The sequence below is a fragment of the Erythrolamprus reginae genome, chromosome 2, assembly GCF_031021105.1.
Source record: "Erythrolamprus reginae isolate rEryReg1 chromosome 2, rEryReg1.hap1, whole genome shotgun sequence".
Lineage (NCBI taxonomy): Eukaryota > Metazoa > Chordata > Lepidosauria > Squamata > Dipsadidae > Erythrolamprus > Erythrolamprus reginae.
Genome location: NC_091951.1, coordinates 17,130,909 through 17,146,078, shown reverse-complemented (window position 1 = coordinate 17,146,078; position 15,170 = coordinate 17,130,909). Strand labels below are relative to the sequence as shown.

The 15,170-nt window shown below is 44.8% G+C and overlaps 1 protein-coding gene across 2 annotated transcripts; it reads right to left on the bottom strand.

Moving 5' to 3' along the window:
* On the bottom strand, window positions 1-13,847 carry LOC139159780 (zinc finger protein 91-like). 2 transcript variants are annotated; one of them, XM_070737167.1, is made up of 2 exons: window positions 13,693-13,847; window positions 1-4,925 (listed from the first exon to the last, which is right to left on the bottom strand). In XM_070737167.1, exon 2 carries the CDS (start codon window positions 4,762-4,764, stop codon window positions 2,788-2,790), a length of 1,977 nt encoding a protein of 658 aa, XP_070593268.1. In that variant the 5' UTR covers window positions 4,765-4,925; window positions 13,693-13,847; the 3' UTR covers window positions 1-2,787. The 2 variants fall into 2 exon arrangements, with proteins under 2 accessions (XP_070593268.1, XP_070593269.1); XM_070737168.1 differs by having other exon boundaries at window positions 1-4,922.
* Between the last annotated feature and the right edge of the window lie 1,323 nt (window positions 13,848-15,170).

Below are 15,170 nucleotides of genomic sequence, written 5' to 3'. Positions count from 1 at the left end.
TTAGATAAATTATGATAAAACCTTCTTCAGATATATTAGTGATAGGAAGAAGAAAAACAGCAGCATCACAAAGCTTAGTACTGAGGATAATACATACATTGATGGGAATAAGGAGATCGCTGACCATTTGAATAGCTACACCTGTTGAGTTTTCTCAAAAGGAAGCCTACAATAGAATACTATGGGTAGATATATCATTGCTTCCAGCTGTAGGGATTCAGCTCCAGTGACCTCAGAGGCCGATGTCTTATTTATTTATTTATTTATTTGATTGATTGATTGATTTGATTTGTATGCCGCCCCTCTCCATAGACTCGGGGCAGCTAACAACAATAATAAAACAGCATATTACAGGTCTAATATTAAAATAACTAAGAAACGCTTATTAAAAACCAAACATACACACAAATTCTTAGAATTTGAACGATTAAAGACAAATAAGGCAATGGGTCCAGATGGCACCCACCGCAGAGTTCTTAAAGAACTCAGATCTGTGATTGCTGCTACCCTGACTGATTTGTTTAATCAATCCCTGTTAACAGGAGATGTTCCTGATGATTGGAGAATGGCCAGTGTTGTGCCTATCCACAAGAAGGGCAGTAGAGAAGAAGCTGGTAACTAAAGGCCAGTTAGCTTGACATCAGTTATAGTTAAAATGGAGACTCTACTCAAAAAGAGGATAAATCAGCACCTGAAAACCAATAGCTTATTGGACCCAAACTAGCATGGCTTTACTGAGGGCAAATCATATTAGACTAATCTCATTGATTTCTTTGACTATATCACAAAGGTGTTGGATGAAGGTGGTGCTGTGGATATTGCCTATCTGGACTTCAGCAAAGCCTTTGATACAGTTCCACATAAAGAGCTGATAGATAAACTAGTGAAGATTGGACTTAATCCCTGGATAGTTCAGTTGATTTGCAGCTGGCTGAAGCATAGATATCAGAGAGTTGTTGTTAATGGCGAGTAGTCTGAGCAGAGCCTGGATACAAGCGGTGTGCCACAAGGGTCTGTTCTGGGTCCTATTCTTTTTAATATCTTTGTGAATGACATAGGGGAAGGCTTGGAAAGGAAGGTTTGCCTATTTGCCGATGACTCTAAAGTGTGCAATAGGGTTGATATTCCTGGAGGCCTCTGTAATATGGCAAATGATTTAGCTTTACTAGATAAGTGGTCAAAGCAATGGAAACTGCAGTTTGTTTCCAAATGTAAAATAATACACTTGGGCAAAAGGAATCCTCAATCTGAGTATTATATTGGCAGTTCTGTGTTAGCAAAAACTTCAGAAGAGAAATATTTTGGGGTAATGATTTCTGAGTCTCAAAATGGGTGAACCGTGCAGTCAGACGGTAGGGAAAGCAAGTAGAATGCTTGGCTGCATAACTAGAGGTATAACAAGCAGGAAGAGGGAGATTGTGATCCTGCTGTATAGAGCGCTGGTGAGACCTCATCTGGAATACTGTTCAGTTCTGGAGACCTCACCTACAAAAAGATATTGATAAAATTGAATGGATCCAAAGACGGTCTACAAAAATGGTGGAAGGTCTTTAGCATAAAACGTATCAGGAAAGACTTAATGAACTCAATCTGTATAGTCTGGAGGACAGAAGGGAAAGAGGGGACCTGATCGAAATATTTAAATATATTAAACGGTTAAATAAGGTTCAGAAGGGAAGTGTTTTTAATAGGAAAATGAACACAATAACAAGGGGGCACAATCTGAGGTTAGTTGGGGGAAAGATTAGAAATAACATGAGAAAATATTATTTTACTGAAAGAGTAGTAGATGCTTGAAACAAATTTCCAGCCGACCTGATTGGTAAATCCACAGCAACTGAATTTAAATATGCCTGGGATAAACATATATCCATCCTAAGATAAAATACAGGAAATAGTATAAGAGCTGACAAGATAAACCATTAGGTCTTTCTCTGCAGTCAATCTTCTATGTTTCTATGTTTCCATGATGCTGTTATTATGGGTCTGCACTACATGCTACCTACAACATCTTGAATCTCCAAAGACCTACACAAGGGTCATCTTTGTAGATTATAGTTCAGCATTTAGTACCACCATATCGGACATTCTTCTAACTAAACTAAATCAGCTAGCGTACCCGAACAAACTTGTAAGTGGATCACAAGCTTCCTAACATGAAGCAGCAGGTGAAGCTAGGCAATATCATATCAGAAACCTGTACAATTACCAAAGACACACACACACACATACACACACACCTACCGTGTTGTGTACTCTCACCACTTCTCTTCTCTCTATATACCAATGACTGCATTTCAAATGATCCATCTGTTAAACTACTGAGGTTTGCAGATGATACAACAGTGATTGGTCTCTTTTGAGACAACAATAAAACCACATAGAGACGGGAGGTTGGACAACTAGCCTCATGGTGCAACAAGAACAATCTGGAACTGAACACATTCAAAACTATAGAAATGGTGGTAGATTTTAAGAGGAACCTTCCCTTTCTACCACATTCTACCACATGTTACAACACTAGACAACACAGTATCAACAGTAGAGACCTTCAAATTACTAGCTCATATCTCAAGACGTAAAATGGTAATCTAAAATCAAAAATCACAACAAAGAAGGTTCTTTCTGTCCCAACTCAGGAAGCTCAAACTGCCCAAGGAACTGCTGATAAAGTTCTACAGAGGAATTACTGTCACCTGCACTTATATAACTGTCTGGAAACGACGCTATTGAGTACTGCACACCGAGACAACTAGACACAATAACAGTTTTTCCCGTAATGCATCTCTATGGCATCACTTGCAAATGGATCTTTTGATGCTTTCCAAGGCGGTGTTTCCTGGAAAAGCTTTTCCCACACTCTGCACATTTGAATGGCTTCTCTGCCATGTGGACTACCTGATGACTCCGTAGATAACTTGCTGTCATAAAAGTTTTCCCACACTCCCCACATTTATAGGGCCTCTCTCCTGTGTGCACCTTCTGATGTGTCCGAAGTTCACCAACTGACACAAATGTTTTCTCACATTCTGGGCATTTATAGGGTCTCTCTCCAGTGTGACGTTTCTCATGTCGAATTAGAGTGTATTTGTCACGAAAACATTTCCCACATTCTGGGCACTGACAGGGTCTTTCCTCAGTGTGAATTATCTGATGTCGACTTAGTTGTGCCTTGTCACGAAAACATCTTCCACATTCTGGGCACTTTTCTTTGTTATCCACACGCGCTCGCTTGAAAGGTTTCTCTCCTTTGTGAATTCTCTCATGTTTTATAAGATAATATTTGCTATGAAAGGTTTTCTCACACTCCAGACATTTATATTGCTTCTCTAAGTGTCTTTTTTGATGCATCACAAGTGTATCTTTCCGGGTAAAAGATTTCTCACACACTGAGCATTTGTGGCGTTTCTCACCAGTGTGTGTTAGGAAGTGATTTGCAAGGGCTGATGAAGTAGCAAATGCTTTCCCACATTCTAAACATTTGTAGTTTCTTTCCCCTCTGTGAACTTTCTCATGCATTCTGAGGCATTTTATTGTACGAAAAAATGTTGCACATTCAATGCACATATAGGGCTTCACCCCTGTATGGATACTCTGATGTTCAAAAAGACTTCTCTTTAGAGAAAAACATTTATCACAATCATTACACTTATATAGGTTTTCTTCCGTGTGCAGCTTTTGATGTCTCCGAAGTTCAGCAGAGGTTATAAATCTTTTCTCACATTCTGGGCATTGAAAGGGTCTTTCCCCAGTGTGAAGTTTCTCATGTCGAATTAGGCTGGATTTCAGAGTAAAACATCTCTGACATTCCGTGCACTGATAGGGTCTTTCCCCAGTGTCAATTCCCCGATGTCCAATTAGGTCTGATTTACATTTATATAGTTTTTCTCCACTGTGCATCCTTTGGTGTCTCCGAAGTTCAGTAGAATCCACATAGCCTTTCTCACATTCTGGGCATTGATAGGGTCTTTCCCCAGTGTGAAGTTTCTGATGTCGAATTAGATGGGACTTTCTGCCAAAACATTTTTCACATTCTGGGCACCGATAGGGTTTTTCCCCAGTGTGAACTTTCCGATGTCGAATTAGGTGTCCATTCTGGTTAAAACACCTCCCACATTCTGGGCATTCATAGGGTCTTTCCCCCGTGTGAATTCTCTGATGTTTCAGCAGACATGATTTGCTGGCAAAATATTTCCCACATTCTAGGCACTTTTTCCTTTTCTTCTTTGTGTGTCTTTTCTTGTCTTCAGTCAGGCTTTTTTGATGTCGTTGTCTCTCAGGACATCTTCTAGAAAGACACTGTCTCTCAGGATATCTTCTAGAAAGACACTGTCTCTCAGGATATCTCCTAGAAAGAAACTTTATCTCAGGATATTTCATGCAAATACACCATCTCTTAAGAAATCTTATCCGGCGTTTCCAGAATTCCAGAGTTCTCTTCCCCTGGTGGATTCGCTGATGGGCTCCCAGCTCCGAGCCTTTAGCAAAACGCTCCGTGCAGTTTCCGCATTTGTAAGGCTTTACCCCAGGATGGCTCCGGAGATGTTTGGCAAAGCTCCACAGTCCAGGAAAGGAGTTCCCACAAAGAAAACACAAGTGGGATCCATTCCCTTTGTGCACCTTCCGGTGGATGGAAAGGAGGGACCGGTGAGCAAAGCATTTCCCGCACTCGGAGCAGTTTTGTTTCCGCTGTGGGGATCTTTGGCCAAATTGTTCCCCTTCCTGCAGAGTTTCTAGAGGCTGCTCACTTCCAAAACTTTCCATCTCTAACAAGCAGAACTTTGGCAAAAGGTTGGAAGATGGGCAGGAGGATGAGCTCCAGCACGAATCCAAAGCTCAGAAGACGAAACCTCTGGTCCCGATAACTGATCAAGTTTGGATCCTGCAAAAAGAACCTTCTCCAAAGGTTTTTCTGGTGGCACCTGCTGGATGAAGAAAAAAGAAGTGAAGGACAGAAGAAGATTTACTTTCTTCACGTCCCCAAATAGCAGAAACAATAGTTGGAAGACACCCCCCCACCCTCCCATAGGAACCCTGTCCCAAGGCCTCTATTTCCTCCACAAATAATCAAAGCAATCCTGGAATCCTCCCTGCAGAGCTCAGCTCCCCCTCTCTTTTTTTAATAAGAGGGACGGCTGACAGAATTCCTGTTGCTCCCTATTTCCCTGCCTGAACTGGAGGTGACCCCTGCCTTTTCCTTTTCCACGGGAGGGGCTGATGGTGATGTTCATTGATGTGAGACAAACAGCAACGACTCTCCTGCCCTCATAGAATTTATATCTGCCAGGTAGATCTAACACTGTACATAGTACAACCCCTGTCGCTATTCATGGACACTAGTCTTTGGGCAAGCTCAGATTTAATATTATTTATTTATTGGACTTCTATGCCGTCCCTCTCCAAATACATAACATTTCAGGTCCAATTAATTAAATATAGAATCTAAAATAAAATAAATATAGAATCTAAAACTAAAAAAAACATAAAAAGTCATTCCCACTCAGTTTCTCTCAATCCATTCCACGGCCAGAGGGCAAGAATCTAATGGCCCCAAGCCTGGCGACATAAGTGAGTCTTGAGACTCATATGGAAGGCAAGGAGGGTGGGGGCAGTACGAATCTCTGGGGGAATTGATTCCAGGGGACTGCCCCCCCCCGAGAAGGCTCTTCCTCTAGGCCCCACCAACCGACATTGTCTAGTTGACGGGACCTGAAGAAGGTCAACTCTGTGGGACCTAACCAGTTGCTGGGATTCAAGCGGGATTCAGTCCTGTAGGTATTCTGGCCCGATACATGTCTTCCGCAGGGGTAAAATATAGTAGGTTCTGACAGGTTCCAGGGAACCAGTAGTGGAAAGGGGGGAGAACTATTGACCGCCTCAGAGAGGGTCTGCAACTTGGGCATCCTCCTCGATCCACAGCTGACATTGGAACATCATCTTTCGGCTGTGGCGAGGAGGGTGTTTGCCCAGGTTCGTCTGGTGCACCAGTTGCGGCCCTATTTGGACAGGGAGTCATTGCTCACAGTCACTCATGCCCTCATCACCTCGAGGTTCGATTACTGCAATGCTCTCTACATGAGGCTACCTTTGAAAAGTGGTCGGAAACTTCAGATCGTGCAGAATGTGGCCACGAGAGCCATCGTGGGGCTTCCTAGATTCGCCCACGTTTCTGCAACACTCCGCGGCTTGCACTGGCTGCCGATCGGTTTCCGGTCACAATTCAAAGTGTTGGTAATGATCTTTAAAGCCCTACATGGCATTGGGCCAGAATACATCCGGAACCGCCTTCTACCGCACGAATCCCAGCGGCCGATAAGGTCCCACAGAGTTGGCCTTCTCCAGGTCCCGTCGACCAAACAATGTCGTTTGGGGGGGGCCCCAGGGGAAGAGCCTTCTCTGTGGCGGCCCCGGCCCTCTGGAATCAACTCCCCCCAGAGATTAGAACGGCCCCCACCCTCCTTGTCTTTCGCAAATTACTCAAGACCCACCTTTGTTGCCAGGCATGGGGGAGTTAGGATATTCCTTCCCCATGGCCATTACAAGTTATGTATGGTACCGTGTTTCCCCGATAGTAAGACACCCCCGATTGTAAGACGTATCGGGGGTTTCAGGGGGGTCGGCTAATATAAGCCGTACCCCGAAAGTAAGACATATATCTTACTTTCGGGGAAAGACGGGGGTATTGCCGCCTCCCTCTCATCTACGGTAGCTGCGCGCCGCCTCCTGCCCACGCCCCCCTCTCCATACGTCGCCACGTCTGCAGGAACGGGTGGTGGGGCGCCACGAAGGGCGGCACTTGAAAGCCACCACGGCGCCGTTGTTGTCCTCACGGCGCAAAGCCACACAGTCCCGGATCGCTTGCTTCCCCGGCCAGCAAGCCGGCTGCCTGGGAAAGCGGCGCGCTTTTAAAACGCGCGTTTTTCAAATGTGCTGCTTTCCTAGGCAGCAGACTTTGCTGGCCGGAGAAGGGAGCGATTCAGGACTGCGTGGCTTTGCGCCGTGAGGACAACAACGGCGCCGCTTAGAAGCAACAGTGGCCGGTGCCCTCCCACCGGGGCCCCAAAAGCTCACGCCGTCACCGCTAGAGAAGCTCCAATATAAGACATACCCCGAAAGTAAGACATAGTGGGGCTTTTGGGGATAAAAAGAAAGTAAGACACTGTCTTACTTTTGGGGAAACACGGTGTTTGTGTGTATGTTTGGTTTTTATAATAAGGGTTTTTAGTTGTTTTATTAAATTGGATTGTTCCATGTTGTTTTTTATCATTGTTGTTAGCCGCCCCGAGTCTGCGGAGAGAGGCGGCATACAAATCCAAATAATAATAATAATAATAATAATAATAATAATAATAATAATAATAATATTGTGAGTAGTTCGGAGAATCAGCCAATACCACCTCTGGCTGGCCCCGGATTGGGGTGGGAATGGGAATTCATGCCAAATGTCGGCCATTCATCTTCTGGGTTTCCGGCATTAAAGTGCGTGCAATAAACAGTGGTCGGCTCCATAGTTCCCTCTAAGCTGAGCAGTGAGCAATCGCTCACTTAAAAATCATCATCAACTCAGAGTTTTCCAAACCTGCCCAGAAGCCGAGAGGGAAAGAGTGAGAGGGAAGGAGAGAGAGAGGAAGAGAGGAAGAGAGAGAAACAGATAGAAAAAAGAGAGGAAGGAAAAGAGAAAGAACAAGAATGGGAGTAAGGAAGAGAGAAAGAAAATCAAAATCTAGTTTGAAACTAGCTCAACTATTTAAGTGGCATTTTGATATTGATAGAGTTGTCCTATTATGAGCTCACTGTTATAGACACACAGTACAGTATTTTATTTTGAAATTCTCTAAGGCAAAACAGGGTGGGTTTTTTATTTGTTTGTTTGTTTGTTTGTTTGTTTGTTTATTTATTTATTATTTCTGTGCCGCCCAGTCCCGAAGGGACTGCCGCTCAGACACTATACTTTTCGCCCCCCCCCCCCGGCCCAAAAAAAAAATATTAGAGGGAACATTGGTCGGCTCATCACGCAAGCATGCTTACAGTAACCAGAAGACCAGCCGAAACCAAAAGTTAATTCAGCTGCACTAACTGGTAGCAGGCATGTGAAGCTGAAGTGTTTGCTGCACCCACTCCTTGCCCGCTTGATTACAACTTAACAATAAATGTGATGCACGCCGCATCTTTCCCATGCTGCTCAAACTGAGTTAAGCTGGCACGTGGGGGAGGGAGAGAAGCTGGCTGGTCCCCATTGCCGCTTCTGACATCATCGAGTTAGACTGGCGCACGGGGTGGGGGAATTGGGGGAAGCCTGGCTGGTCCTCGTGTCCACTTCTGTCCCAATCAAATTGGGCTGGCATGCGGTGTGGAAGGCTTCATTGGTCCCCATTGCCACTTCTGCCCCAATCGAGTTGGGCTGACGTTTGGGGAAAGTCTGGCTGGTCCCCGCAGCTGCTTCTGCCCAGATATAGAGCCTTGGTGGTGCAGTGGTTAGAGTGCAGTAGTGCAAGCTATTTCTGCTGGCATGGGGTGTGGAAACTTGGCTGGTCCTCATTGCCGCTTCTGCACTGATCAAGTTTGGCTTGCGGGGTGGCGGAGTGAGAGAACCCTTGCTAGAACCCATAGTCGCTTCTACCCCAATCGAGTTGGGCTGGTATTTGGGGGAAGCCTGGCTGGTCCCTGCTACTGCTTCTGCCTTGATTGAGTTGGCTTGGCAGGGACAGACCAAGAAAGGGGGGGAAGTAGGAAGAGACCAAGCCAAAAGGGAGAGCCAAGGGGAATAAGGAGGAGGAGGAGGAAGCTGCAGTGCAGGCCATCGAAAGTGTGGGGAGTTCAGAGCTGCAGGCAGAGTAATGTAAACTTCAGCAGCACAAATGAAATAATAATAATAATAATAATAATAATAATAATAATAATAATAATAATAATAATAATTGCAAACGGCCGCTTTACTGGGATCCGCGAATATAATTCGCCGCTACATCACGCAGTCCTAGGTGCTTGGGAAGTGCCCAACTGGTGATGGAATATGAAATCCCGCATAGTGATCTCGTTTGCTGTGTTGTATTGACATAATAATAATAATAATAATAATAATAATAATAATAATAATAATAATAATAATAATAATAATAATAATATTTACATGCCGCCTTCTCCGAAGACTCGGGGCGGTTAACCCCCCCCCCCCCACTTCATTTTTCATTTTTTTTCATGATTCTGGCATCTGGCTCTCATCCTCTTCCCTGCCTTCTGAGGTTTTTACTCCCCAAGCTTTCTATTCAGGCAAGAGCGCTGTTTTAGAGAGGGAGCTAGTCATTTCGTTTACCTGCTTCCACCTTCGAGCTGAGCTCACTTGATCACTTCGTCTGTTCTAATTGCAGCTGTGACTCCACCCCTCCACCACCCCATCACCAAAGTTTCAACAGAAGTTGAAACGTTACAAGTGGTGTGTGATTGGGTGGGATTTATTTTCAAGTAATGAGAATTATGTGGCTTTATGAGTCTTGTTCGTAATTCCTGGCAAATGTCAAATGTCCATTTCAATGCCAAATTTCTTCCCCGAGATTGGAAAAATCCCAGTTTTCTGTGGGACACACACAATAGTGTATAATCATGGTTGTGTTTACTGGGCTTGTTGCCCCGCAAGACTTGTGTGACTGCAGCTCCCCATACTTCTCAGTTTCTCACCCACGCACTACAAGCATTGGTTGAAAAATAAGAGCATTTGAGTCCCTCTATCCAGATGGTACTAAACAAAATAACTCTATTTCTGTAAATCTTAAAAAATTGATGGTTTTCAGCGGCTTTTGATACCATCGACCATGGTATCCTTCTGCGCCGACTAGAGGGGTTGGGAGTGGGAGGCACCATTTTACAGTGATTCTCTTCCTACCTCTCCCATTAGTTGCAGTAAGTGTTGGCAGGGGGTCAGAGGTCAACTCCTAGGTCACTCCTTTGTGGGGTTCCTTAGAGGTCGGTCCTGTCCCCCTTGCTGTTCAATATCTACATGAAACTGCTGGGTGAGATCATCCAATGACATGGGGTCAGTTACCATAAGCAGCTACACATCTCCACCCCGTGTCAACTCAGTGAAGCAGTGGAAGTGATGTGCCAGGGTCTGGAGGCTGTTAGGGTATTAACAGGCTCAGACTCAACCTCAACAAGATGGAGTGACTGTGGGTTCTGTCTCCCAAGGACAATCCCACCTGTCCGTCCATTATCCTGTGGGGGAAGCTTCTGTCCCCCTCTGAGAGGGTCCACCACCAGAGCTTCCTCCTCAATCCACAGCTGAGCTTAGAACACCACCTCTCAGCTGTAGCGAGGGGGACGTTTTGTTCAGGTTCACCTGGTGCACCAGTTGCAGCCCTATTTGGATGGAGAGTCTCTTCTCACAGTCACTCACACCCCAATCACCTCGAGGTTCGACTAGTGCAACACTCTCTACATTGGGCTACCATTGAAGAACATTCGGAGACTTCAGGTGATGCAAAATGCAGCCGCGCAAGCGGTCATGGGCCTTCTGAGAGAAACACGTTTCTTAAGCACTTTGCAAGCAGCATTGGCTGCCAATTGGTCTCCGAACGCAATTCAAAATGTTGGTTATGATCTATAAAGCCCAACATGTCATTGGACCAGATTACTTATGGGACTGTCTGCTCCCTCATGTATCCCAGTGGCCAGTTAGGTCCCATAGAGTTGGCCTTCTCCAGGTCCCGTTAGCCAATGTCGCCTGGCAGGTCCTAGGGGAAGAGCTTTCTCTGTAGTGGTCCTGGCCCTATGAAACCAACTCCCTCCAAAGAGTCATACACCCCTAACCTACTTCCTTCCATAAGGCTTTTAAGGCCCACCTCTGCCGACAGGCTTGGGGCCACTAAGTTCAGTCATTTAGCCCTGGCTGACGAATGAAGTTATATAGGCTATATGGAACGAACTACCCCCCGACATCCATACTGCTCCCACCCTACTTGCCTTCTGTAGAGCCACAAAGACTTAGCTCTGCCAGCAGGCTACAAATTGTACATCTTTTATGGCCAAACTGTATGAATGGTGTGTATGCCTGTGATTATGTCTCTTTTATAAGAAATGGGTTTTATCATGGGGTCTAATTATAGATATTATATTCGACTTCTCTTATTGCTTTGTAATTTTTTTGCATTTGTATTATTATTTGGTAAGCCGCCCTGAGTCCTTCGGGACTGGGTGGCATAGAAGTCGAATGAATGAATGAATAAATGAATAAATGAATGAATGAATGAATGAATGAATGAATGAATAAATAAATAAATAAATAAATAAATAAGCAAGCAAGCAAGCAAGCAAGCAAGCAAGCAAGCAAGCAAGCAAGCAAGCAAGCAAGCAAATATGCATGATTGGATGAATATGACTGCTTTTTTTTTAATAAATTGGGGTTTTAGGAGTTTTTAGATTTCTATATGTTGTATTTTTTCCTTGATGTGAGCCGCCCTGAGACTGAGAAGGGTGGCATAGAAATCTAATAAGTAAGTAAGTAAGTAAGTAAGTAAGTAAGTAAGTAAGTAAGTAAGTAAGTAAGTAAGTAAAGTAAGTAAGTAAGTAAGTAAGTAAGTAAGTAAGTAAGTAAGTAAGTAAGTAAGTAAGTAAGTAAGTAAGTAAGTAAGTAAGTAAGTAAATGTTTTGTCTGAGGAAATTCACACTCCCTTCCAGACCCCCTTGGGATCAACCAGCCCACAGTCATCGTTGAGTTGGAGACTTTGCCCTGCCACACTTAATGCTTTAGAATGTATTTTTGCTGTGGGAATTTTGGAGGGATTGTTGCATGAGGAATGTAGAGATGTAGCCATAACAATTTCCTTCTAGGTTCTCAAGGTCATCCTTTGTTGTATCTGCCAGGAAGTTGATGGGAAGTTAACATGATGAACTTCTGGATGTGGGAGCAATATGACTCTGTAGATAAATTGGAACTTTGAGGAATGCTATGCCTCAGACGTTGATTTACATTTGGAAGCTATTTGGAACCCTGACATTGAAACGTGTGGGGGAGATGCTATTCAAGGAGCCACAAGGGGGGCTGACAGCTAGTTTCTGTCCCACAAGTAAGATTTGGTGCAGAGCCAATCCCAACATGAAGGTCTTTTATGTGCTTCTTGCACTCCTTGTCTTTGCATTTTTACCATGTAAAAAAAAAAAATCAAATTTTTGATGATGTAAAAATTAACTCATAACTCACCTTGCTAGGCAGCTATTATTATGTATAAAAGCAAGGTACTCTTCCTCATCTTTCATCTGGAGTACCATTTAATCCACAGCCTGACTTCAGGAAATAAAAGTCTCATAAAATTGTAAAGACCATTTACTAGATAAATGGTCAAAGCAATGGAAACTGCAGTTTAATGTTTCCAAATGTAAAATAATGCACTTGGGGAAAAGGAATCCTCAATCTGAGTATTGCATTGGCAGTTCTGTGTTAGCAAAAACTTCAGAAGAGAAGGATTTAGGAAAAGTGATTTCTGCCAGTCTCAAAAGGGGTGAGCAGTGTGGTCGGGCAGTAGGAAAAGCAAGTAGGATGCTTGGCTGCATAGCTAGAGGTATAACAAGCAGGTAGAGGGAGATTGTGATCCCGCTATATAGAGCATGGTGAGACCACATTTGGAATACTGTGTTCAGTTCTGGAGACCTCACCCACAAAAAGATATTGACAGTAACTGAATTTAAACATGCCTGGGATAAACATATATCCATCCTAAGATAAAATACAAAAAATAGTTTAAGGGCAGACTTGATGGGTCATGAGGTCTTTTTCTGCTGTCAGTCTTCTATGTTTCTAAGACAATGAGTACAAGAAGGGAGCCAAGAGGGATAGGGAGGATTGTTCTCTCTAGCCAAGTGCCCAGCTTGATGCAGCTTCTCCCCAGCCCACTGGGCACAAAGTCCTAAAGGTCCTTCCTTCCTTTCAACTCTTAAATTAGATTTCAGGGTTGGTGGGGGGGGGGGTCTGGGTTCTGTGTTGCTTGATCCTATTGCACAGTGGAAGTGTTTGTGTGTGTAATTTTTTTTTTTTTGCATCCGGGTCAAATAGATCTCAGTGCTAAAAAAGCCATTTCTTTTCACCTACCAGGCTTCAAAGAGGCCTATGCACATGCCTGGGGGAAGAGCGGGTGTGTGTGTGCATAGATGGGAGAGGAGGAAAGGGGTGTGGGCAGGTGCACACACACTAGCAAACACACAAACATCCTTTTTGGCAGGCGAGGTTCACCCTCACTAGTATATAGGGTCTCCTGTTTGAGCAGGGGGCTGGACTAGAAGATCTCCAAGGTTCCTTCCCGCCATACTCGGATGGATAAATCCCACCCATGAGGAGCTGCCACATCACACCCTCCTTCAGACCTAAACGTGGCAAATAATGGTTTTTTCAACTTCTATCCAGCTTTGTTGAAAATAAAATAAACAAAATATTAAAATAAAAGCAAAAAATCTCAATACTTCTCCATTTAAACGAAGCCGAAAGAAAATCTGAATCCCCGCAAACAAAACCCATCACCCTCAGTTGAACTGAGGAGGCGGGTGTTTCTTTCATTCATTCACACAATAGTCCCCCCACATACACTTAAAAGAAAAGCCCCCTTTCCCTCCGTGGGGCGAGGCTTCTCCCACTTTGCCCAGAGCCTCCCCGTCCAGCACCGCATCCACCCGGGACCCTCCTGGCACCGAGGTGGCACTCGGGGCTACCTTCCTCCTGGCGGGGAGAAGCCTTCCTGGCAGCCCGAGGGAGAGCAGGAGCCCCGCCTGCCCGGAACGGGGACGAGCAGCAGCCTCGCCGGACACCAGGAATTCGCACAGCCGCCCAAAATGCCGCAAGTGGGGAAACCACAGGAGGAGGAAGAGCGACGGGAGATTCCTAGAGGGGCGGCAGGAGAGGCTTCTCCCCGCCTTTTCCGGCTTCTTTTCCTCCCTGAAGGAACGGAATTGACGCTCTGGCCCCTCCTTCCTCTCCCGCCCCCGGGAGCGTCTGAAGTTTCTGGGCACTGCAAGCCGCCTCTTTCCCGGCCGGGCGAAGACCAGGAGAAGGCGGGAATCTTTCCCTCCCTCCTTTCCCCGTAGGATTAGGAAGAGGCGGCCGGGAAAGAATAATGTTGTCGGGGAGAAGAGGGATCTCACCTCTTCAAGAGGGGCTGAATCCCGAAAGGAAGCTCAGAATCTGAGTTCTGGAATTCTTATTCTATTTATATAGGCTAGATCGGTAAAATCTTAAGATCAGAATGATGGCGGGTATGATATTCGCTGCGACATTCTACGTGGTGGATATACATTTATAATTGGAAAGATTAGAGCCTATACAGCAGGGGTCTCCAAGCTTTTTACACAGGGGGCCAGTTCACTGTCCCTCAGACTACTGGAGGGCCGGACTTAAAAAAAACTATGAACAAATGCCTATGCACGCTGCACATACCTTATTTAAAGTACAAAACAAAATGGGAACAAATACAATATTTAAAATAAAGAAGTAATTAAGTAATTTATACTTCTTTATTAACAAGTAAATTTAAACTTAAATCAACAAACTCGCTCCATTTCTCCTTCCTTCCTTTCCTCCCACCTTCCTCTCCACTTCTCCCGTTTTTTCCTTCTCTCATTTGTTTCATTTTCCACTCCCTCGTTCTTTCCCTCCATCATTTTCTCACTTTTCTCTTCTTTTTCTCTCACTCTCTTTCCATCTCTCCCTCTTCCTTTTTCTCCCTCTCTTCTATCTCTCCCTCTCTATCTCTCCCTTTTTCTCCCTTTCTATCTCTCTCACTTTCTTTCTCACTCCCTCATCTCTCACTTTCTCTTTCTTGTTTTCTCTATCTCTTGCTTTCTTTCTTTCTCTCACTCACTCTCTATCTCTCCCTTTTCCTTTCTCTGTCCCTCTATTGCTTTCTTTCTCTCTGTCCCCCCTCTCTCTCCAGCAATGGCTTTATCTCTCTCTCTCCAATTACAGGTAGTCCCTGGGTTACGTTGTCCCTGATTTACGACGTTTCGTCGTTACGACGACCCGGGGACAGCAGCGGAGCTCGAAGGCTGCAGCAACGCAGCGCTGAGGGCTGGCTGTTGGTCCCTTAAAGTCGCCACCGCCGCCTCCCGTCGGGTGAAGGGATCTCCGTGGTGGGTGGCGACGGCTTCAAGGGACCAACAGCCAGTCCTTTTTGGCGCTGCATTGCTGCAGCCTC